We start from the raw sequence: 24,791 nt of genomic DNA, 5'->3' as shown, positions 1-24,791 counted from the left end.
GGTTAAGGGGGTAGGTTAAGGGGGGTAGGTTAAGGGGGGGTAGGTTAAGGGGGTAGGTTAAGGGGGGGTAGGTTAAGGGGGGTAGGTTAAGGGAGGTAGGTTAAGGGGGGTAGGTTAAGGGGGGTAGGTTAAGGGGGGTAGGTTAAGGGGGGGTAGGTTAAGGGGGGTAGGTTAAGGGGGGTAGGTTAAGGGGGGTAGGTTAAGGGGGGTAGGTTAAGGGGAGGTAGGTTAAGGGGGGTAGGTTAAGGGGGGTAGGTTAAGGGGGTAGGTTAAGGGAGGTAGGTTAAGGGGGTAGGTTAAGGGGGGTAGGTTAAGGGGGGTAGGTTAAGGGGGGTAGGTTAAGGGGGGTAGGTTAAGGGAGGTAGGTTAAGGGGAGGTAGGTTAAGGGGGATAGGTTAAGGGGGGTAGGTTAAGGGAGGTAGGTTAAGGGGGGTAGGTTAAGGGGGGTAGGTTAAGGGGGGTAGGTTAAGGGAGGTAGGTTAAGGGGGGTAGGTTAAGGGGGATAGGTTAAGGGGAGGTAGGTTAAGGGGGGTAGGTTAAGGGGGGTAGGTTAAGGGGGGGTAGGTTAAGGGGAGGTAAGTTAAGGGGGGTAGGTTAAGGGGAGGTAGGTTAAGGGAGGTAGGTTAAGGGGAGGTAGGTTAAGGGGGGTAGGTTAAGGGAGGTAGGTTAAGGGGGGTAGGTTAAGGGGGGTAGGTTAAGGGGGGTAGGTTAAGGGGGGTAGGTTAAGGGAGGTAGGTTAAGGGGGGTAGGTTAAGGGGGGTAGGTTAAGGGAGGTAGGTTAAGGGAGGTAGGTTAAGGGGAGGTAGGTTAAGGGGGGTAGGTTAAGGGAGGTAGGTTAAGGGGGGTAGGTTAAGGGGGGTAGGTTAAGGGGGGTAGGTTAAGGGGGGTAGGTTAAGGGGGGTAGGTTAAGGGGAGGTAGGTTAAGGGGGGTAAGTTAAGGGGGTTAGGTTAAGGGAGGTAGGTTAAGGGGAGGTAGGTTAAGGGAGGTAGGTTAAGGGGGGTAGGTTAAGGGGGGTAGGTTAAGGGAGGTAGGTTAAGGGGGGTAGGTTAAGGGGGGGTAGGTTAAGGGGAGGTAGGTTAAGGGAGGTAGGTTAAGGGGGTAGGTTAAGGGGAGGTAGGTTAAGGGAGGTAGGTTAAGGGGGGTAGGTTAAGGGGGGGAGGTTAAGGGGAGGTAGGTTAAGGGAGGTAGGTTAAGGGGGGTAGGTTAAGGGGAGGTAGGTTAAGGGAGGTAGGTTAAGGGGAGGTAAGTTAAGGGGGGGTAGGTTAAGGGGAGGTAGGTTAAGGGGGGTAGGTTAAGGGGGGTAGGTTAAGGGGAGGTAGGTTAAGGGAGGTAGGTTAAGGGGGGTAGGTTAAGGGGGGGTAGGTTAAGTGGAGGTAGGTTAAGGGAGGTAGGTTAAGGGGGGTAGGTTAAGGGGAGGTAGGTTAAGGGAGGTAGGTTAAGGGGGGTAGGTTAAGGGGGGTAGGTTAAGGGGGGTAGGTTAAGGGGGGTAGGTTAAGGGGGGTAGGTTAAGGGGGGTAGGTTAAGGGGAGGTAGGTTAAGGGGGTAAGTTAAGGGGGTTAGGTTAAGGGAGGTAGGTTAAGGGGAGGTAGGTTAAGGGAGGTAGGTTAAGGGGGGTAGGTTAAGGGGAGGTAGGTTAAGGGAGGTAGGTTAAGGGGGGTAGGTTAAGGGAGGTAGGTTAAGGGAGGTAGGTTAAGGGGGGTAGGTTAAGGGAGGTAGGTTAAGGGAGGTAGGTTAAGGGAGGTAGGTTAAGGGAGGTAGGTTAAGGGAGGTAGGTTAAGGGGAGGTAGGTTAAGGGAGGTAGGTTAAGGGAGGTAGGTTAAGGGAGGTAGGTTAAGGGAGGTAGGTTAAGGGGAGGTAGGTTAAGGGAGGTAGGTTAAGGGAGGTAGGTTAAGGGAGGTAGGTTAAGGGGGGGTAGGTTAAGGGGGGTAGGTTAAGGGGGGGTAGGTTAAGGGGGGTAGGTTAAGGGGGGTAGGTTAAGGGAGGTAGGTTAAGGGGAGGTAGGTTAAGGGAGGTAGGTTAAGGGGGGGTAGGTTAAGGGAGGTAGGTTAAGGGGGGTAGGTTAAGGGGGGTAGGTTAAGGGGGGGTAGGTTAAGGGGGGTAGGTTAAGGGGGGTAGGTTAAGGGAGGTAGGTTAAGGGAGGTAGGTTAAGGGAGGTAGGTTAAGGGGGGGTAGGTTAAGGGAGGTAGGTTAAGGGGGGTAGGTTAAGGGGGGTAGGTTAAGGGGGGGTAGGTTAAGGGGGGGTAGGTTAAGGGGGGTAGGTTAAGGGGGGTAGGTTAAGGGGAGGTAGGTTAAGGGAGGTAGGTTAAGGGGGGTAGGTTAAGGGGGGTAGGTTAAGGGAGGTAGGTTAAGGGGGGTAGGTTAAGGGGGGTAGGTTAAGGGAGGTAGGTTAAGGGAGGTAGGTTAAGGGGGGGTAGGTTAAGGGAGGTAGGTTAAGGGAGGTAGGTTAAGGGGGGTAGGTTAAGGGAGGTAGGTTAAGGGGGGTAGGTTAAGGGGGGTAGGTTAAGGGAGGTAGGTTAAGGGGGGTAGGTTAAGGGGGGGTAGGTTAAGGGAGGTAGGTTAAGGGGGGGTAGGTTAAGGGAGGTAGGTTAAGGGAGGTAGGTTAAGGGGGGGTAGGTTAAGGGGGGTAGGTTAGGCAGGTCAGTACAGGCAGTTTTCCTGACATGGCAGGTATTCCCAGCTCTGACTCAGGAATGTCACAATACAGTGGGAGGAGATTTGGGGGACACACACACACAGAGAGAGAGAGAGAGAGAGAGAGAGAGAGAGAGAGAGAGAGAGAGAGAGAGAGAGAGAGAGAGAGAGAGAGAGAGAGAGAGAGTGGTAAAGATGGGTAGAACATTACCATGCCATAGTAGTTGCTGTTGACCATGATGGGACCACGCCCCCTGAGGTAGATATACTCCTCCCACCAGTCACTCACCTGAGAGAGATAGAGAGAGAGAGAGAGAGAGAGAGGGGGGGGGGGGGGATAAGAAAGGTAAAGGTAAAATCCCATCTGGATGAAAACAACCACCATGAAACTACAGTGAATAGACTGGACAGTGTGTGTGTGTGTGTGTGTGTGTGTGTGTGTGTGTGTGTGTGTGTGCGTGTGTGTGTGTACTGTGTACCCGTGTGTACCCGTGTGTACCCGTGTGTACCCGTGTGTACCCGTGTGTACCCGTGTATACCTGTGTGTACCTGTGTGTACCTGTGTGTACCTGTGTGTACCTGTGTGTACCTGTGTGTACCTGTGTGTACCTGTGTGTACCTGTGTGTACCTGTGTGTTTAGTATGAGACTTTAGTAAGACTCCATTGACGGTCCACCATCTTGGATAAGTAGGGTAGAGTTCACAGAGAACGTAGGCCACATGTAAGAGTACATAAACCTCGCCCAAACCAGGTGGCAAGTGTTACTGCCTCAGGGTTTGGGGTGGAGTGTGGTGTGTGGTGTGTGTCTCTATCAGTGACTCTACTCACATAGTTGGTGGCCCACAGGGCCTTGAGTTTGAGGTAGCGCTGCAGCCGGTTCCCCAGGCTCTTCTCAAACACGGCCGCCAGCGCCGTCATCCTATCGAACCCCGGGCCGCTGTGCAGCGGGCGCACGGACTCCAGGTACTGACCCACAGAGAGAGAGAGGAACGGACATTTTAAATGCTTTGTAATAATTAATAATAATTTTGCCATTTAGCAGACGCCTTTATCCAAAGCGACTTACAATTACGAATTACAGGGACATTCCCCCTGGAGTAACTGAGGGCTAAGTGCCTTACTCAAGGGCACACTAGTAGTGGTGTGGTTTCAGGCGGGATTTGAACTCACAACCTTCTGATCACAAGTCCAACTCACTATCCACTAGACCACCACTACCCCACTTTGTGTATGTCCACATGAATGTACAATATATCTAAAGGACATAAATACTATCAGTGCATTTTGACATTACACGCGCACGCACACACACACACACACTGATGTCTCTGTCACAGAATACAAACCGACACATTGTTTTGTATTGTTGTTTTTACTGAGTATGCTTTGTTTCACTTTTTATTCACTGGTCTTACTGCTCTTGCTCGCTCTTGAAATCTCCATGAGTACTGTGTTTGAGTACTGTGAAAAGCATGAATGAGGAATGGTTTCCGATGTTCTACCTCCACCGGCCTCCACTGATCTGGATACAACTTAAAGTTGACTGTTTCAGGACTGTTTCAGGACTGTTTCATCCCTGTCACACACACACACACACACACAATCACCCTCTGGAGTGTGTCCTTGATGGGCGGGACGGGGAGGTGAGGCAGGGACGTCTGGTAGCTGTAGAGCAGAGGCTTCCTCCCAGACAGCAACCGCAGTAGGGTCTGAGGGGGGGAGAGAGAGAGGTGAAGGGAGGGAGAGGGAGGAAGGGAGGGAGAGGGAGGAAGGGAGGGAGAGGGAGGAAGGGAGGGAGAGGGAGGGAGACAGGGGGGATCATTAATTAATCTACAGAAATGGATAATACCAAAAAAGCCATCCTGCAAGATAACACAACTTCAGTCAGACACCTACTACTAGTGTATGATGTACAATGATTGTACTATGTACAAAAGAAGAGTTTTGGTGAGGCTGCATTCTCATTTTATGCACCCAAATTGTGGAATGCACTGCCAGTTTACATTAGGGATGGAACCTCAGCAAATATGTTCAAGTCAAGACTAAAAACCTATCTTTTTAATATTGCCTTTAAATGACTAAATAATTAAATTATGATTATATAATGATTAAAGCACTTTGAGCTGCAACATTTGCAGGAAAAGTGCTATACAAATAAAAGTTAATATTATTATTATTATTATTACAAACACAACATGCACACGACACCCTACCAAAAAAAACAAAGCCTAACAACAACAACAACAACAACAACAACAACAACAACAACCACAACAACAGACATGCAGAATTCAGTGTAAAAAATAGAAATAAAGAAGGGTCTCATAAAGGCAACGGCTGGTTGTGAACTACCTCCACGCATGCACTCACTGTCACACACACACACACACACACACACACACACACACACACACACACACACACACACGTAACGTACCACCCAGACTTTGGTGGTGGTGGAGATGCGGCCGTGCTGCTCGAACATCCAGCGGTGGTAGGAGAGGAGCACCTTCAGACAGAACCTCAGGGTCAGGATCAGAGACAGCCAGAGCAGGGTGCTGAACACCAGGGCTGACACCATGGTCTGGCCCTGGGCGGAGAGGGAGAGGCTGGGGGAGGAGAGCAGAGAGAGAGAGGGGGAGGGGGAGAGAGAGAGAGGGTGAAGGTGAGAGGAGATGAGGGTGAGAGTACTGAAGGAGGGCATAGGAGGGAGAGGTTTTGATTGATTGGTTGGCGACTTGTTTGTTCCTGGTTTCACCAGCTGCTGTCACATAAGGTAAATCATTTTATATCAACAGGGGTGCAAACTGGCGATGGCCCAAAAAGGGGACAACATTTTATTTGGGCCTGAAAACGAAGAGACTGATCAATGCGCGGCTAACCTGAGAGGAGAACATTTTTGTGTAAGTGGCGGCAGCCCTGACCGTAACACCTGCATAATTACTTACGAAAACAGTCTACAGTGGCTGTATTCTCCATATTCTCCACACTGTCTGGAATTGTACCGAGCTGCCTGAAGCTAAAAGTTATCTCAACAGCAGTGGAGTTTAGTTTAGTTAGTTAGCTCACACATCATGTGACTTGGGTGAGACTTAGACACCCCCCGCGCGCAGTGATAAGAGTGTGTGTGTGGTGTGTTCTGTGTGTATACAGGAGCGTTAGCCAGTAACAGGAAATAAAGCGTCTATAAAGCAGGTAGGTGGACTGTGAGCTGTTACATCACACCAACACAGTCAACACCGCCTCACCTTGAAAACTCTTACTTAAGAGTTACTTAAAAAGCACAAACATAGAGTATACAGCTGGTGGAATGAGAGTGTAGAGGTCACTCTAGCAGAGGAGGATAATGCTGAGTCAGTGTGTCTGTCAAACTCTGTCAAAGACTCCTGAAAAGCAGAACACTGACCGCTTGGGAAATTATCATGAAAATGGCATCCCCACCGAAGTTTCTCAACAGAAGTCCAGGGGGGGGTTATTATTGATAGAAATGTTATTGATAGAAATGTTATGTTAGATTAATTAATGACCCCCCCCCCCCCGTCTCTCTCTCTCTCTCTCCCTCCCCCCCTCCTGCGGTTGCTGTCTAGGAGGAAGCCTCTGCTCTCTCTGTTATTGACAGAAATATTATTGATAGAAATGTTGTCAACATTATGGTACGTAGAATATTGCCGCATCACCAACATGATAAGCCTGCCCTTCTGAATATTCACTGACAGTGTTGTTAATGTGCTGTTGCCGGGCAAAAGATGGTGTCTGAAGGTTGTGGAAATCCACGGCTATATTGAGTAATTCTTCCTTCTTCTAGCATTGTGACTGCCAATGGCACCTGGCTCGAGCACAGATTACTTTTCTTACGATGACTGATGGATAGATGATTCACTTACTCAGACATAGTATTTGTTGTAAGTCACTTTGGATAAAGGCGTCTGCTAAATGCCAAACATGTAATGTAAAGGCCAATGCACACGGCGTGCGATTTTGTCGCCGGACAACATTCGATTGCAATGCACACGGCGTGCGATGCGATTTTGTCGCACCACAAAATTCGATTTTCAACTCACACCATTGAAGTCTATGAGAAAATCTCATCCCAATGCACACGGCGTGCGATGCGATTTTGTCGCACCACACAACATTCCATTCTCAATTGTTACTTTATTGTTACGTAGTCGGACCAGGCAGGCTGATTACAATAGGCTCTACCAATATTGCTTGCCTTGCTTCCACAATTTCTACAAGATACAACTGGACATATTGTAATACAATATGTGGGTCCCCTGATTTAGGGGTATTGGTAAAATGTCAGGAGAGGGAGCGCACAAAACACACAGCCAGAAAGGTGTATTATAAAAGCCACTTTATTATTATGGGCGATGATCAGGCGGACATAGATTCGGAGGACGGCATAGTTCAATAAGTTAGACCTGGTTTCCCTAATTACCATTACAAACAGTGTACAAAAAAGGCACGCTCTATTGGAGCCACAGCACGCTCATAAAGCCACACATAGAAGCACGCTCATATCGAGCCACAGCATAACCATACGGGCCGACACGAGGCCATAGGACACCACACAACTCCACTACAAGGGGCAGTCAGCAAGACCGGGTGCTCACCACTACACGGCACACTAAAATATGCAAATTGGCTTAGGCTACTCAAGTCCAACATCTAGCTATTCGCCCCTAGGACTCAACTTCCACAACTGACCATGCATCTCAATTAATCATCATAAATATACAGTAGTACAAATTAATCTCATTCAAATAATCATAGGCCTATAAATAAGACAAACATTGGACATATTGGCTGAATAGTAAATAATTAAAAGGGCACGTAACTCGCCGGGTATTTGAGACCCCCCCGTGGGGTCTGAGCGGTGCACTGCGTCCAACCGATGAGGCTCAATAGGTAAGAGTCCGTCTGGCTGACCATCGGTGGCGCAGGAACAGAGGAAGTGTGACGGCGGGCCAACACTTCCCAATAGACGGCTGCAGCTGGGTGACACTCCTAGTGGACGCCCCGGTTCCGACTATCTTACTAGGCCTAAACAATAAAGCCCACTGACTGGCTAGCTCTTCCGTGCCGGCGGCCCTAACCAGCCGCGAACACACCACCCCCCAGGATGAGTGTTAGTCCGGTAGCATGAAATGGGTTCTGAACCCAAAACCCAGCGTGAACCGTCAACCGCCTGCCCGTCTCCCGGCTCTGTCTGAAATAGAGTCCTGGACAGAGTATGCGGGCAGGGCCGCAGGTGAAATCGATCAACCCCAGCGAATGTTCCTGCGTTCACGCTACAATATTGTGCCTACATGCTCGATTGTTATTATTATGTATGAATAAATCATGCATGCAGTAATTCGTAGAGCTAGTAGTGGCAGCTGTGGGCTATATAGGTGTAGTGGCTGGCTGATGGTGATGTTCATATCTTGCCCTTGACTGTCAAACCGTTCAAATAGATGATTGCTCCATCCACAATTGAAGATGTCAGGTTGACTGGTTGACATCTACAGTAGAGTAAATATTAATTTTGGGTTGCCAGATGTCCGGTTTTCAGTGGACAGTGTCAACATGTGTATAATTTGGCTGGTCATTCAGTCGTGCTAGATGGTCATTCAGCTGTGCCACGGATTAGTGAATGATGTGCCTGGCACACTGAAAAGAAGATGAGGTTTACCAAATGGCATCCATTATCCGTTGTGTCCAGTATGTATTTGAAATATATGATATGAAAATGAAATGATAATGTTGTACGTCATAAACCCTTCATGTACCGTAGGTGTATGTACTGTATCAGACCTTTTGGGTCAGACCTTCAGCCTTTAACTTCTCTTCAAAAAAGGAGACAGTCAAAAATTTATTCTCCAGTCTCTCTCCCCGTTATGAGTAACTCAATTAATTTAGATAGACCAGTTGAAGTTTTCCCAATTGTCCCATTGTGACGCAATAATCCGTCGCACCACAACATTTGACAAAATTTGACAGTGCGACAAAATCGCACGCCGTGTGCTTTGTCCCATTCAAAACAAATGGAATCGAATTTTCACGGTGCGATTAAATCGCACGCCGTGTGCATTGGGATGACATTTTCTCAGAGACTTCAATGCTGTGAGTTGAAAATCGAATTTTGTGGTGCGTCAAAATCGCACGCCGTGTGCATTGGCCTTATGTGTCCTTGTGGCACCTGTTGTTGCCATGACGCCTGTTGTTGCCATGATGCCTGTTGTTGACATGATGCCTGTTGTTGACATGATGCCTGTTGTTGCCATGACGCCTGTTGTTGCCATGATGCCTGTTGTTGCCATGATGCCTGTTGTTGCTATGACGCCTGTTGTTGAGATTGTGTGTTCCCACTGGCACTCTCCCTATCTTCGTCCTTGATTGTCTTTCTTTAAGGAGGAGGGTTCTGAGCTGGGTTCTGTCCAGTGTTCTCTGTGCTTGTAAGAACAATAAAAACTGATATTGTGGTTCAATATAAATTATTAATAAATAATAAATTACAATATATATTGTGGACCTTTGACCTTTGACTCCTAGTCTCACCTTTACCCTCACCTTCCCACCACAGGTGTACACTGACAGAAGGCACTGTAGGTGTTCCTGTATCCACCTCTCCCTCCTCCCTCCTCCATCCCTCCCTCCCTCCACCTGTTACATGAGTCACATGACAGGTACGTAGGTATTCCTCTATCTCTCTCTCCCTCCTTCCCTCCCTCCCTCCCTCCTTCCCTCCTTGTTATCTGACAAGTACAGGTAGGTGTTCCTCTATCCATCTCTCCCTCCTCCCTCCCTCCCTCCTTGTTACCTGACAGGTAGGTGTTCTTCTATCTTGCCGATGAGACCCATGGAGGGGTCGGAGCGTGTGTACATGGTAGCCAGGATCGCTACGACGACGAACAGCCAGGAGGAGGGGCTAGCGGGGTACACGCCTTTGATGACTCCGTTCTGTCCCGAGAGAAGAGGACAGATAGAGTGTGAATATACACACACACACACACACACACACACACACATACATACATACATACATACATACATACATACATACACACACTCTCACGCATGCATGCACACGCACACGCACACACACACACAAACCTACCTACGCTCTTCACACATACGCGCACACACACACACACACACACACACACACACACACAAACCTACCTACCCTCTTCACACACACACGCGCACACACACACACACACACACACACACACACACACAGCCTACCCTCATGCGGCTGAGCCTCTTCTTCCAGGAGCGGAGGCCAGACAGGCAGACCTGGGACAGGGCCTGGGAGGACAGCCGGAGATCCACGCCCTCTGGGGTGATGGTGAACTGGAATGCCACTGCCTGGTGGGCCTCCGCCATCGCTACGGAAACGACAAGAACAACACACACACACACACATTCAGGAGAGGGCGGAGAAATGGAGTCAGCTGCATGTTGAGACGTTGAGATGTTGTGGTTCAAAACACACGAGTGAATTTGAATTTGGGCCTTGTTTGAATCGGGCGCAACAAGTAGCCGACTGCTTCTTACTGGAGACAGACATGCTGGCGTGATTCCACATGCATGGTTTGAATTAGCGACCACAGGCCCCCCCAACCCCCCCCCCCCGCCCACCCCCCTCCCTCCCATTACAAATCAGGAAGGAATCTATAAAGATGGAAATTTCAATGTGGGCCCACCTCCCCCACCCCCCTTTTTCCCCCTTTTTTTTTTTAATGATTGAAGAACGCCTTCAAGAGTCAATGTGTAATTCGAACCGACATTCCTCCTTCTTTCCCTCCCTCCCTCTGTCCCTCCCTCCGTCCCCCGTATATATACACTGTATATACAGTATACTTCAGTGAGGTAGTATACTGCCATGTGAAATCAATAAAGTAAAGGAAATATCATATCTCTGTCTGAATGTTGTGCCCCCCCCCCCCCACACACACACACACACACACACACACACAGACATGACGAGAGAGGTCACTTAAGATACTGCGGTGATAACATTCTACTGATCACTACAGGTGATAACATTCTACTGATCACTACAGGTGATAACATTCTACTGATGATTACAATCGTATCCTTGTTTACTTTAGCTACTGCGCTGCAGGAATATCGCAGATAGTAGGCTAATCGCTAACAACAACACTGATAGTAACTATGAATACAGGAATTCCACTTGCCCTGACTAACGCTAATGTTTGTTAGACAGAATAACAGTGTCCCAATACATGTTGCAGTAACTGTAGGGCACTTGTGGGGTTTTCATGGTGTACTGAAGACAGTTAATTGCACTTGTGTGAAAAGGTTAAACACTAAACGTCCCTTTTCTCGCAAACAGGTTCTCCCAGGGGTAGTGTCCTCGTACAGCCAGGTGGGAGAGGTAGAGGAGGAGTGGGAGGAGGAGGAGGGGGAGGAGGAGGGAGGAGGAGGAGGGGGAGGAGGAGGGGGAGGAGGAGTGGGAGGAGGAGGAGGAGGAGAGTATTGCTGATCTTACAGCTTTGACGCAGTGTACAGTACACACGGAAGTGAAAACAATTATGCACAGACTAGAGGTGTGTGACACACACACACACACACACACACACACACAACTGGGGTAAAGTTCACATGACGCTATTGTGTGACAGTTCACATCATAGCAACAGGACGAATTCTAGATCGCAAGCTTGAACACACGCGCGCACACACAACTTGTTAATATCGTTGCTGACCTACAGTACATGCACATTTAAGGATGGAGACACACACACACACAGTTTTTGTGTGTGGTGTACCGTGTGTTGGATGATTTAAGGGCTAACTGTGTGTGTGTGTGTGTGTGGGGGGGGGGGTGTGTGTGTGTTGATTTAAGGGCTAACTGACACAGCTCTGTCATTCCTAGCTCTTCTCTTTTACCAGCGGAGCGACTGATTGGTGCATATTTCCGTATTCACTTTCATAGCTGTTTTCATCCCTCTCTTCCTTTTCCTATCTGTGTGTGTGTGTGTGTGTGTGTGTGCGTGTGTGTGTGCATGTACCCAGTGTTCGAGTTATGTGGGAGCCAATGGGAGCTGAGCTCCCATAAGGAAGGTCTGAGCTCCCATGAAAGCAGTAAAATCATACATCTGTGGGGGTCGCTAATAATACATTACCACAACCATTATTTGATAAAAAATGTAAATGTAATGAGTATTATTTATATTTATGTATATGATAAATATTCTAAAATAAACACGTTTTCCAAAAGAACTACGCGCACCATTAATCTCCTGTGAATGACAGTATGCCTTTGACTGCCTGCACTTTACCACCAAGACACTATTATATGGGGCGCAGTAGAATATTGTGCAACAGCAGAATATGATCGTTGAGAGCTTGCGAACGTGAAAACACGATTATTGAGAAGAAAACATTCAGTAGCTAGCTATCATGCCGCCCAAAAAAAGGCCACTGCTGCCGACCGAGGCGACAAGCCTGGAAAGTTTGGGGTTTTCATCCAAGAAACCAAACTTGAATTCAGCTGCCCTGTTATGAAACCTAACGTTGAAACTGTTGAAATAGCAGAGCTCAAGCAAAAGCAAGTGCTTCCGAAGAAAGTAGCAGAACTCACCTCCAGTATGTATAAGGAGACAGCTAGTTCGTTCAGGGCAGCCTATACTGTCGCTAAAGAAAGGATGCCTTATACAGTCGGTCCTACTCACCGATCCGATCGTTCATGTGCCCAGATTGTAGAGCACATTGCACAAGAGATGAAAAACAAATTCATTTCTAATGTCAAATCACTTGATTCCCGTATTAGCGTAACATTAGATGAAAGCACAATTCATGGACGAGCATACATGATTATTTATGTCAGGTGCGATGTCACTGGAAATGGAGATGTGGACAATGTGTCGTGCTAACAAGGAAAGTGAATGGACTGTACAGCAAAAACAACAAAATGATTGGCCGAGATACCCGTGACTATCACTTATAGCTGTTGTTTCATGTGGTGCTGTTGATGTGGTGAAATGAGTAGCCTATGGCTAATTAAAAGTCCCCCCAAAAAACACTTTATCTTTTGTCTAGACAAGATAAGACAAGATACAGTATGTCTTTATCTTTATTATGTTCAATAAAGATAAAGACAAAAGAGAAAGTGTTTTTTACGTTTCATTTTTAGATGGCCTGATGTGCTGGAAAAGTGCTGACGTGGATATCCTGACTGAGGTCCGTCCACTGCTGAAGGTACGCAACACCGCAGAAGTTAACGCGTGTGCAGAAAGATGCCACGAAACTCGTGTCCGGTAGCTTTCGGCAGAGAGAGGAATGAGAGAGTAGGACGAAGGGGGTGGGTGTGTAAACTAGGTGACAGTGCACTCACTGACACTTCAATTATTATAGTTACACACACAGACACACACACAGACACACACACACACACACACACACACACACGGTATTGAGGGTATAAAGGAAAGCATTGTTTTGCATTACAAACTTCCATAGTGATGAGCCTCCACACAGCCACAACAGAGAAACAATTGACAGAGCCACAACTTGCAGTGTGTGTGTGTGTGTGTGTGTGTGTGTGTGTGTGTGTGTGTGTGTGTGTGTGTGTGTGTGTGTCTCTGTGTGTGTCTGTGTGTGTGTGCGGGGGAGAGGGGGTCAAACACTGTTTTTTGATACCATTCCTCATTTCTGTCCATGCATTGCAATGAGCCTGTCCTCCGATTTCTACCTCCACCAGCCTCCACTGAATGGAAGATAAAAGAAAAAAGGTTGAAATGTCCCTCGCAGCCTGGGCTACAGATGCCTTTCTGGGTAGTGGTGAAACGGGTTTTGAGGTTTGACTTGTAACAGAAACGTTTGCACCCAGTAACTTGGAAACTGCACTACTCAACAGAAATAGAAACTACTATGTGGCGGATCAGGTTTGTCATGAATCCAAAGTGTTGAAGGGAAGAAAGTAAATAGAAAGAAGGAAGAGAGAGAGAAAAAAAGTGAATATGTGAGTGAGTCAGTGTGTGTGTGTGTGTGTGTGTGTGTGTGTGTCTGTGTGTGTGTCTGTGTGTGTGTGTGTGTGTGTATGTGTGTGTGTGTGTGTGCGTGCGTGCGTGCGTGTGTGTGTAAGTGTGTGTGCACGTGAGCGCGAAATTCTTCAAACCACATTCACAGTGCGCAGACTCGGCGGGCCATTCAATCCCTGGACGTTATTTACACCTCATACTCACCTACATGCTTGTCTATAAAACAAATTAAGCTACAAAACAAAACTTTAGGCTACGTAGGAGAATTTATAGTGGCCTATTCTATTAATAGCATTTTCTACTTCACCCTTTCCTCTTGTGGTGACATGACTATTTGAATTAGAGAACTGCAGTAGTCAACATTTTTGTCTCACTAAATCAGACTCTCCGTGAGATTATTAACACGTTAACATCAAAGGCCGCTGTTGCAAATCTAGAATTAACCCGTGTTAGAATATAGCCTATACCTGGGCAGGTGAACCATGTCATTTACCTGTGTGTAGCAACATACACGTTCAAGCATAGGATAGCTGTGAACTAACAAGCCTGACTAATCTATTTGTTTAACAAAATGTAAAGCAAACGTATTGTAGCGCACGATGGGGTAGAGTAGCTGGCCCTACGCGGGTATCGAACCCGCGACTGTACCGGCTGTGCTGGCCACAACACCAAGCGTGAGGGTGACTGGCTGCCCTTTGCCCCCCCCCCCTGAACTGACCCCTATCTATCTACCCTCCCACCACCCCCACCCAGAGAGCTTTGGACTGTCTGGATATGAACACTTGAACACTTGATCTCTGCACTTTATATTTATATTAATTATGACTCTAGCACTTTGATGTTGGTTTGCACTGTCTTGTCCTGTCTTGCACCTGTCCTGCTGTAAACCGTGCTCCATTGTCCCAAACCAAATTCCTAACATGTTTACATGTCATGGCAATAACGTCTTCTGATTCTGATTCTGATTCACGGACACGCCCTCTCCTGGACATGCCCTCTCTTGGACACGCCCTCTCCGACTGTCCCACTTCAACCAGTGTGGCAAACAACGGGGTGGAGTAGTTAAGCGGGTATCGAACTCACAACCTTCCACTTCCAAACCGGTTAACACCAAAGAGTTAACTCCCCTGGCGTAGCTCCTAACGGGCATGACACAGGGTCATCATTACTGATACGGTATCAGTTACAACTTGTTGCAGGATGATGTCCCCAAATACAATTTGGCAGGAGGAGGCGGCAACTCCAAAAAGTTTTCTTCTGTCATTGAAACATATGGGTTTACAGTAGGCATACACTATTAGACAAATGCGTCACACGTGTATTTGTGTCTCTTTTGTACAGTTATCTGTTTTCACCCTAAGTAAGCCCTAAACCGGAGGGTTCGAGAATGTTATTATTATCCATCATCACTGTCAAGTCGCAACAACCCTCCCACGTTCAACGGGAAAAAAAACAACACCCTTGAAAGCATTTAACAATGAAGTATTGTTTCCTAGAAATACACTGTTTTCCTTTTTATTTCAGGATATATATAAACTAATATTCGTCTGAAACTGCTACTACACCGCGTTGTCAATAACAACGATCTAGTTCCACATCGAGCGCAGGCAGGGTGGTCCATTCAACATTTCGCATCCATCGCCACACGAAAGTTGACGGGCGTCACACAAGCGGCAAAGAGGAACTGTGCGTTATTGACCAAAAACCTCCAAGCGCACAAAACAAATGCAGCCAAACCTAACAAGAAAAACACAGTTGATACGTCACATATGAGACAAATACCTTATTTTGGCCTTTAGATTTCTTGCCGACAACGTTGAGTGAAGATGGAGTTTTTTCAGACCCTCAGTCGTTTCAGTTTTTTCCCTCCTGGCTTTTCCACCACTCCTACTGTAAACAGGCAGAAGTGGGCTGTGCTGCTCCGGGGAAATCACGGCTATAGGGGGCCGAAATTCATCAATGACGTCACACCGGAAACCCCGCCTGTTTCTGACACACGGCACGCCCGGTGAACGCCTTGTCGCGAGCGCATCATCCATGCATTGGTCCACACATCGGATTACAATGAATGAATGGTCTTTATTGTCATTAATATAGTACAGGTACCATACAACGAAATTTGTGAGGGGGGGCTCCCCTGGTGCTAGGAAAAAAAACAAACAAAAACTAAAATACTAAAAACAAGAAGGGAAAAATAATAGGCCGACATCATTTAGGAACCCGAGAGTATTGGTTAATAACGGGCAGACAACTCGACAGCGCATAATGAATGAATGAATGAATGAATGAATGAATGAATGGTCTTTATTGTCATTGATATAGTACAGGTACCAAACAACGAAATTTGGGAGGGGGGGGCTCCCCTGGTGCTAGGACAAAAAAAAACTAAAAACAAGAAGGGAAAAGAGCTGGTTTACATAACATAAAGGCTATGTACACTATCCACTATACTATACTATACAAATAAAACACTGTGCTGTACTCTATGCTATGCTATACCTATTCTAACATTTCCTATTCTCTGAACCTTATGTACCCTAGGGTTGTCATATTGCACATAGTGTTATTGCACATTCATTTAAAGTGTCGCAGTTTGCAGTTTTGAAATGTACACACTAATGATTCTGCAGTTCATTTTGAAAATGTTCTCTTAAAGGTTATACAATTGTTGCCAATTCCATTTACAGGAGTATAATAATTAAGACACATTTTTTATTTCTGATGTAGTTTATTGTTCTTTATTTATCACAGGCAATAATAATCATAATAATCATAATAGTGCACTTTTTTATTTTTTTTATTATAATACAGACATTTCTCTTTTTATGGTCTTTACTATGATGTTGTTTTTATCCCCAATTTCGGATTTCAATTTTAAGAAAATGTTGTTCTACTGTGCGTGAGGGGAGAGGGGAAAGAGATTACAGTTTTACAATCATAATTGGAATAATCAATAATCAATAATGATGACAACAATAATCATATTGTGAGTAGTACGGTGTCGATAAAGAATGAAGATATGGTTTATACGTACTGTATACAATGGACAGAGACATGGGGGGTGGGGGGGGGGCGTGATTATATAAGGATGGGGTGGGGGGGTTGAGGTATATTCAGCTGGATGGAGGAGAGGAGGGGGGGTAGGTGGTCAAGAGATACAAAGAGAGAATGGTAGGGGGGCGTGAGAGGGGAGATTTGAGGTGAAGGAGAAAGGGGAGTGGAAGTTATTTCTATAGCAGTGTTCGAATTCAGCCACAATAGAGCCGAAACCTCAACCAACCCCCTCCCCCCCATTTCCAACTCTCTCTCCCCTTCGTATTTTTCAATGGATATTTACACAGAATTTCTCACAGGGTTTCGTTCCAGTCCCTCCTGCTGCTGTCTCTCTCTCTCTCTCTCTCTCTCTCTCTCTCTCTCTCTCTCTCTCTCTGGGTTTTGAGAACTGGGTGAAAGAGTGAAAGAGCTTAGGGGTTCTGTGAGCAAAACTGTCCACTGGCATAATCAGCTCGGGGGTGACATAAGCTTTTTGATGACATAAGGTCCTAGAACTGTGGCGACAGGCCGGGGTAGAGGCGGGACGACGACAGCACTGAGAGGTCAAATACACAGACAGGTTGAGCAACTATGACGACAGGCGTTTACCTCATATCACCTTAAGGCGCCCCAAAACTACTTACTTTACTATGCTATCTCTATTGAGCAATGGCAGGCCTATAGGCTGGATCTGTTTGCAACCTTACAAAATCAAAATCAAATCAAAGAAAACTTTATTCAAACCTACTGTATGTGCATGGCATGCAGTTACAAAAGAAACATTCACTGTCATTTACCTAAGGGTCTATTGTGCCTTCTCATTGTGTCATGCAGCATTACATGGTCAGCTAGCTTTGGGGACTCTGTCAACCAGATTCGTATAGGGACTACAGGGCCCAGTTCCAATTCCATGCCTTCTCCCTTCAAAGTGTGCACTTGTTCACTTCCCCTTATAGATTGGATTTTTGTAGCCTAAGCATGGGCCGCTAGACAGAGAGTTACAGTACTTTCCATTCATATTTCTTAACTCCATGACTTTTCAATCTATGAGGTGGAGTGAATAGGTGTACACCAGGGGAGGCTGGTGGAGGTTGACGTGTTTGATACCATTCCACATGCATTACAACGAGCCGTCCTCTGATTTCCACCTCCGCCAGCCTCTCCTCGCGTATTAAGAGATCAACACACACTTCTGGGAGCAGGGTAGAGACTCAGTGGTCCATGATGATCCCTACCAGTGACCTTACTTGAAGGAAGTCACTACAAGGGCTAAGCTCTACTATTAGCATTCGTATTATTGCTAAGTGAGAAAGTCGCAGGCGTGTGAACTGCCTCTCTTCTCCTCTCCTTCATCTCAACTCTAACGATGCGGGTTTCACACCGGTGGGAATGTACAGCAGATATGGACTGTCTGAGATCACAAAGAGCATTACAGTCGGTCTCCTAGCTACAAAAACGCCCGGCGGTTAGCTGTGTGCCACTGTAGCCTATGCTATGCTAGTTAGCCATTAGTGTAACTAATGGCTGTAGACATAGTAGTCTAACCTGATATCAAGTGAGAGGACAATATGATAACATACTGAACGGGAGGTGGTCACCTAGCTACAGAAACATCCGTTTTAGCTGCGTTTTTATGGGCTCTATGGTAGCGACCTAGCTGATGAAACACAGGCTTCATCCCGAGATAAGCACTATTAGCACATCAAGTCAGAATGCACGGCCAATTCTAGAATGTTGACACATCCTTACATGGAACTGCTACCGCAGTGTGGTTATCGGAATGGAGCCACAGATTCCACTAACTGATATTGAGTGAGAGGAGAATACAGTCAGATAACAGACCAGGGGGAGGCTGGTGAAAGTAGAAATCGGAGGACGGGCTCATTGTAATGCATGGAAAGGAATGAAACTTCCGTATTGAAACTTCCATCCCATGCATTACCGTGAGCCTCCGATGTCTGTCTACCGCCACCAGCCTCCACTGGCACAGTACAGTGAAGCCAGTTCTTGTTTATGGAAGGCGTGGTAGGGACTAGGGAGTGGTCGCTCAGCGGTATAGCTAGTGTGTTGAGAGTGTGTGTCGACGAGGAGGAGTGACTAGAACAAAACCTGCTTTTGCTTTCAGTGCTCTGTGCAGGGGGGGGGGGGTGGACAAAGGTGGAGGGGGGTGTGGAAGGGTGGGGGGCTTAAGGAATGGAGGGCGGTGGCCAAAGGTGGAAGGAGAGAGGGAAACAATTTCATTTGTATTGTGTACAATTCTTTTAGGACAGTGCATTCCAGTTTTCAAGTCCGGTTATTAATTCATTTCTTCGTTTTTTTCTTTTCTGAAAGAGCAGGAGTCTCTGTCACTGACAGATGGCTTCTGTTTTGGGTGGGTCTGTCTGTGTGTGTGGGTGTGTGTGTGTGTATGGGTGTGTGTCTGTCTGTGTGTGTGTGTGTGTGAGAGAGAGAGAGAGAGAGAGAGAGAGAGAGAGAGAGAGAGAGAGAGAGAGAGAATACTGCTCATGTTCTGCACATGGAGCTGGGCAAAGACACACACACACACACACACACACACACACACACACACCCACACACCCGCACGCACACCCACACACACCCACCCACCCACCCACCCACCCACCCACCCACCCACCCACCCACCCACACACACACACACACACACACACACACACACACACACACACACACACACACACACACACACACACACACACACACACACACACACACACACACAGACCCCCCCAAAACAGAAACCCTCTGTCAGTGGCAGAGACCCCTCCACACACATACAGTCAGTATTTTGATGTGGTGTCCATATTTTTGTCCCAATGTAACATTCGAGCAAAGAGCAAGGAGAGGGACTTGGAGCTTGCTACCTCCACCCTCCCCTGCTATCCTCTGCTTTTTCAAGTGTCTATGAGCCCAGTGTTTGTTCAATTCACAGAAGATTTTTATCCTCCTTTTTTTCACCCAGAAATTCCCAAAGCATCAAATGTATCCTTGGTTCATGTTTTTTTTTGTTTTTTTTGTTTTGTGTCTTTAAATGTGAAATCATCTTCATTATAACAATAAACAATGACAAATAAATAAAACAAACAAAATAAGGACAAAAGAGTAACATCAATAGGAGCTGGAAGGAGTTTTGCAGCATTGGTTTTTGAAACGTTTAAAAATTAATACGAGGTCGGTTTTCCTGCCTTGCTCAGGAAAAAGAGGGTTCAATCGGGTGTCAACTACAGCGGACATTTTGTATTTCCATTCCGATGCTGATAGTTCCATCTTTCCAAACCATAGTTCCGATTCTGAATAGAACTTTTTTCCTCTTGTCTCACATGTGCCCTTGTCACTATCCTCCACTTCCATTGTCATCCTCTCTAAAACATACAAATAAATAGACGAATGAATAAATAAATGAATACATTTCAAATAAATACATGAAATAAATAAAATAAATAAATACTTTGACAATAGTTTTTTTGTTTCGTTTTTTGACATTCACTCGGTTAGCGTAATCCTCCTTGCGGTCGGTGATAAACACCAAACTCATTTTGCGCTCAAATCCCAAAAAGAAAAATAGAAACAAAACTAAACAACTTGGATTTCATTCTTTTTGTGTGTTCCATTGCTCTCCCCTCCTGTAGAAATCAGTGTGCAGCATTTCAATTGTTAGTCTCTCTGTCTCACTTTCAGTCAGTCTTTCTTATCTCTTGAAATGACATTTTCCACCTCCTCACCTCCCTCCATTATCCAGTTCTCCCTCTAGAACTCAAGTCTTTTTTCATAAGAGTACAGGGCCTTTGAACCGGCCCTCATCATTCTGCGCCCTTTGTCGGCCATTTTGGGAAGGGGAGTTTTGGTTACTGAAGACAACAATGGAACCAGAGGGCGTCGGCTCAGTCAGTCCTCTTTTGAGTGAACATCGTGACGTTAATTTCCTGTGAAGTGAGCCGTCATTCATTTGGGTGAAGTTAAGTGGTCTGGTTCAGAGGTTTCACTGAAAGACGTTTATCTGTTGGGTGTCTCCTTTCTTTTCTCTGTGTGAGTTCGGCGACAGTTGGAGATTGACAGTTGGAGATTGACAGTTTTGAGATGGTTTCCTCCATCGTATACCTGTTGGCATGTTGGGCAGAAATCGAGCTGATTCCTCTGTTGCGTATCCTCATTTAAAGGCAAGATGGTTTCATAAGTTCGTTTCAGTTGTATTCAGTGAGGTGAGGCGATAACTAGAAATGGTGAGGAGAGGAGGACATTTTGTCTGTTCTGCTGTTTAAAACGGTTCTTCAAATAGCTTTGTCGACATCTTTGGAGCTACTTGGATACAATGACGTATTCATTCTACTTTTTCCCCACAAGTCTTCATTTTTCATTATCTTCAATTCCACCATGCTTCTGTTTTTTTAATTCATTAGTCTTTCTTAGAGAATTATTCAGTGATAAAACCGAACCTCCCTGTTTTTCAGATTTTACTTAGATTAAAAGAAGTCCCTTTTGTTTACTTTGACCCGTAATATTTCCCACTGGAATATATCAATCCATCAATGTATCCAAAGAGCAACATCGGTTGTCATGTGAACGGCATCCCTGTTAACTAGCAGGGGGGAGGGGGGGCGGGGGAGGCACCTTGCTGTAGAAACCACCACCCACTGTGAGTTGATCTACTGAACTCTGCTGGAATCTTATTGGTTGTAGTCTTTTATTTGACTTTTCAATCAAATGTCGGAGCTTGAGATCTTCTCTTCTGAAGCAAGCACATCAACATCAAGTGACGACGGTATGAGTTTTGTGACACTTTTCTTTCCAACTTGTTCCGCATTTCTCTCCTTCTCTCTTCTCTTTCACACGATGAACAGGTGAGAACATGTTCACCTGTAGACATTTCTGGTCAGGTGGTTTTATAAGCATAGTGGCGGTAGTGTGTCTTTTTCCTATTGGGTGATGGGGTTTCCTATCTGCGTTTCTAATTGGGTGACAGGGTTTCCTATCGGCATTTCTGATTGGGTGACGGGGTAGCCTGTGGGTGTTTTCTGATTGGGTGATGGGGTTTCCTATCTGCGTTTCTCATTGGGTGACGGGGTAGCCTGTGCCATCCTCAGGGTGTGATGTCTCTGTCCTATCCCGTTCCCGTTCCCGTTCCTTAACCCGTTCCCGCTCCCGTTGCCTGTTTCTGGAATGTTCTGTCAGGGCTGCGACTGCGTCCCATTGGCAGACAGGAGTCTGGTCTTGTCTTTCCCCGAGCCCCTCCTCTGTAGGACACTCCCACTGCCTCCGATCCCTCCGTCCCCCCGATCCCCCCGCTCCCCCCGGTCACCTCCACCTTCCGAACGGCGGGAGTTCTGGCGGGTCGGGGTACCGGGGGTACGGGAGGAGAGCTGCCCGTTCTTCTCATCTGGGAGAGGAAAGAGAGAGAGAGAGAATGGCATATACTGTATGAACGCACAGATATTGTGTGTGTGTGTGTGTGTGTGTGTGTGTGAGTGTGTGTGTGTGTGTGTGTGTGTGTGTGTGTGTGTGTGTGTGTGTGTGTGTGTGTGTGTGTGCGTGCGTGCGTGTAGGACCTACCAGCCAGTGCCTGCACAGAGGGCTGATCATGAGTACTAAGCAGCTGGGCTTGAATGGTCTCCACCACTCTCTTGAACCTGCGACTAGGACCTGAGGAGAGAGAGAGACATTTTGATTGTCCTACAAAGACACTTACAGTAGATTTAGATTTAGTCATCTAAAAATTATAACTTTCATAAAACCTTGATACAAATTTGAGCTTTTCAAAAAATGCTGGTTGAGAGAGGACGCTGGCGTTGCTTGTTCGCCGCTTCTCCGCCCAAAATCTAGGTGTAATTGCAGTATACAGAGTAGATTGTCCTATAAAGACACTTAGATTTAGATTTAGTAATCTAAAAATTAATTAGACCCCTATACTTTCTTTCTTTCTTTTTTCACACGGAACCGAGCCCGTCCTCGGATTTCTACCTCCACCGCCTCCCCTGACTACAGGTTTATTATACATCTACGTCCGAATTCATCAGCCTTGAGAAAGTAAGAGGACCAGCTGTGCCTTATAAAGAGCTAGCATTAGACTCCCGAATCTCTCTATCCTGAACTGAATAACAATCAATCAATCAATCAATCAATCAAATGTATTTATATAGCACATTTAAACATGACACTTTACAGTAAAAGTACACCAAAAGTGTAAAGAAACAGAAAATAAACAACCAACAGAAACAACAGAGGAACAGAACAACACGTCAAAACAAACAAGGCAAGAGTCAGAGTTAGTCAGGGAACGCTAAAGAATACAAGTGGGTTTCGAGTTTAGATTTAAAGGACTCCGTAGAAGGAGCAAGTCTGATGGACATGGGGATGCTGTTCCAGAGGTCAGGGGCTGCGACAGCAAAAGCATGACGTTGGTATAGCTATGTTCAGACCAACCCCCCTTACCTGATATGAGGGTGAACGTCACGCTGTAGATGCCTGTCTCCCTCTTGCCTTCCCTCTCCCTCTCTCGCTCCCTCTCCCTCTCTCGCTCCCTCTCTCCCTCGGAGAAGGCGATGTCCACCTGGAACTTGACGGGCTTCTGGAAGACGGAGGGCCCGCCGGAGGACTTGTACTCCGCCCTGAAGCTGGTCTGGGAGATCACACTGTGGCTGAGGGAGGGGATCTGGGAGGGGAGGGGAGGGAGGGAGAGGGGGGGGGAGGGAGGAGGGGGAGGGAGAGGGAGAGAGGGAGAGAGCATGTTGTGTGAGAGATGTTAAGTATCTCTATAATTGCAGCACAACCCTTAGAATTCCCTTCGTTATTACTGTAAAAGAGGGAGAGAGAGAGAGAAAAAGACTAATGATAGAAGAATGGAAGAGCGAAGGATAGACAGAGGAGGATAGAATTATAGGAGGATAGAACGAGAGAGAGAGAGAGACATAGTCAGAGAGAAGAAGAACGAAAGGATGAAAGATGAGGAGAGGATGGACAGAGAGATACTCACAGACAGGAAGGCGTGGACTATATCAGCTTTGATGGAGCTGAGGGGCTTGTCTCTGATCACAACAAAGATCTGCTCCTCCTTCTCCAGGCTGATGAAGTTCCCGAACCACGACTTCTTAGCCAGCCTGCACCGGAGATGAGCATAGAAATATGTCAGAGTAGACAGACAGGCTTCTATAACAGATAGGGCAGCCGTGCTAGTAGACATATATCTATGAACTAGCCAGCCTGCAGCGGAGATGAGCATAGAAATATGTCAGAGTAGACAGACAGGCTTCTATAACAGATAGGGCAGCCGTGCTAGTAGACATATATCTATGAACTAGCCAGCCTGCACCGGAGATGAGCATAGAAATACGTCAGAGTAGACAGACAGGCTTCTATAACAGATAGGGCAGCCGTGCTAGTAGACATATACAGTACAGGCCAAAAGTTTGGACACACCTTCTCATTCAATGTGTTTCCTTTATTTTCATGACTATTTACATTGTAGATTCTCACTGAAGGCATTAAAACTATGAATGAACACATTGATGTACTTAACAAAAAAGTGTGAAATAACTCTAAATATGTCTTATATTTTAGATTCCTCAAAGTAGCCACCCTTTGCTTTTTTGTTGTTAATAAAATATATATTTGTTGTTGTTAATAAAATATATAATACCGTAATAATATTAAATATATACATATATATAATAACATATTATTATTAACACATATTATATTAAATATTATTATTATATATTTTATTAACAACAAAAAAGCAAAGGGTGGCTACTTTGAGGAATCTAAAATATAAGACATATTTTTCAGAGTTATTTCACACTTTATTGTTAAATACATAATTCCTATGTGTTCATTCATAGTTGTGATGCCTTCAGTGAGAATCTACAATGTACCAAATAGTCATGAAAATAAAGGAAACGCATTGAATGAGAAAGTGTGTCCAAACTTTTGGCCTGTACTGTATCTATGAACTAGCCAGCCTGCGCGGGAGATGAGCATAGAAATACGTCAGAGTAGACAGACAGGCTTCTATAACAGATAGGGCAACCGTGCTGGTTCCTTTTCATCTATGGCCACAACAGTAGCATACAAATGTGTATGAGTAAGTAAGTAAGTAAGTAAGTAAGTAAGTAAGTAA

The 24,791-nt window shown here is 46.1% G+C and overlaps 2 protein-coding genes across 2 annotated transcripts in view; both read right to left on the bottom strand.

Moving 5' to 3' along the window:
* The window catches only part of LOC308150703 (carnitine O-palmitoyltransferase 1, liver isoform-like), a gene marked incomplete at both ends in the record, with an annotated part of 21,432 nt that extends 11,425 nt beyond the window's left edge, over positions 1 to 10,007 (bottom strand). The window contains 6 exons of the mRNA XM_080523507.1: positions 2,844 to 2,921; positions 3,462 to 3,599; positions 4,241 to 4,342; positions 5,071 to 5,242; positions 9,439 to 9,578; positions 9,867 to 10,007. Coding sequence (XP_080379633.1) covers positions 2,844 to 2,921; positions 3,462 to 3,599; positions 4,241 to 4,342; positions 5,071 to 5,242; positions 9,439 to 9,578; positions 9,867 to 10,007 — 771 coding nt within the window. The remainder of the gene's footprint in view (positions 1 to 2,843; positions 2,922 to 3,461; positions 3,600 to 4,240; positions 4,343 to 5,070; positions 5,243 to 9,438; positions 9,579 to 9,866) is intronic.
* Positions 10,008 to 21,846: 11,839 nt separating this feature from the next.
* LOC308150702 (serine/threonine-protein kinase BRSK1-like) overlaps positions 21,847 to 24,791 on the bottom strand; it is a gene marked incomplete at both ends in the record, with an annotated part of 15,051 nt that continues 12,106 nt past the window's right edge. Inside the window, 4 exons of the mRNA XM_080523506.1 lie at positions 21,847 to 22,055; positions 22,229 to 22,318; positions 23,108 to 23,327; positions 23,649 to 23,772. Of these exons, the coding sequence (XP_080379632.1) occupies positions 21,847 to 22,055; positions 22,229 to 22,318; positions 23,108 to 23,327; positions 23,649 to 23,772 (643 nt within the window). The remainder of the gene's footprint in view (positions 22,056 to 22,228; positions 22,319 to 23,107; positions 23,328 to 23,648; positions 23,773 to 24,791) is intronic.

Source organism: Nansenia antarctica (assembly GCF_963989245.1).
Source record: "Nansenia antarctica genome assembly, chromosome: 2".
Classification (NCBI taxonomy): Eukaryota; Metazoa; Chordata; class Actinopteri; order Argentiniformes; family Microstomatidae; genus Nansenia; species Nansenia antarctica.
This window is presented reverse-complemented; position numbering and strand designations above follow the sequence as displayed.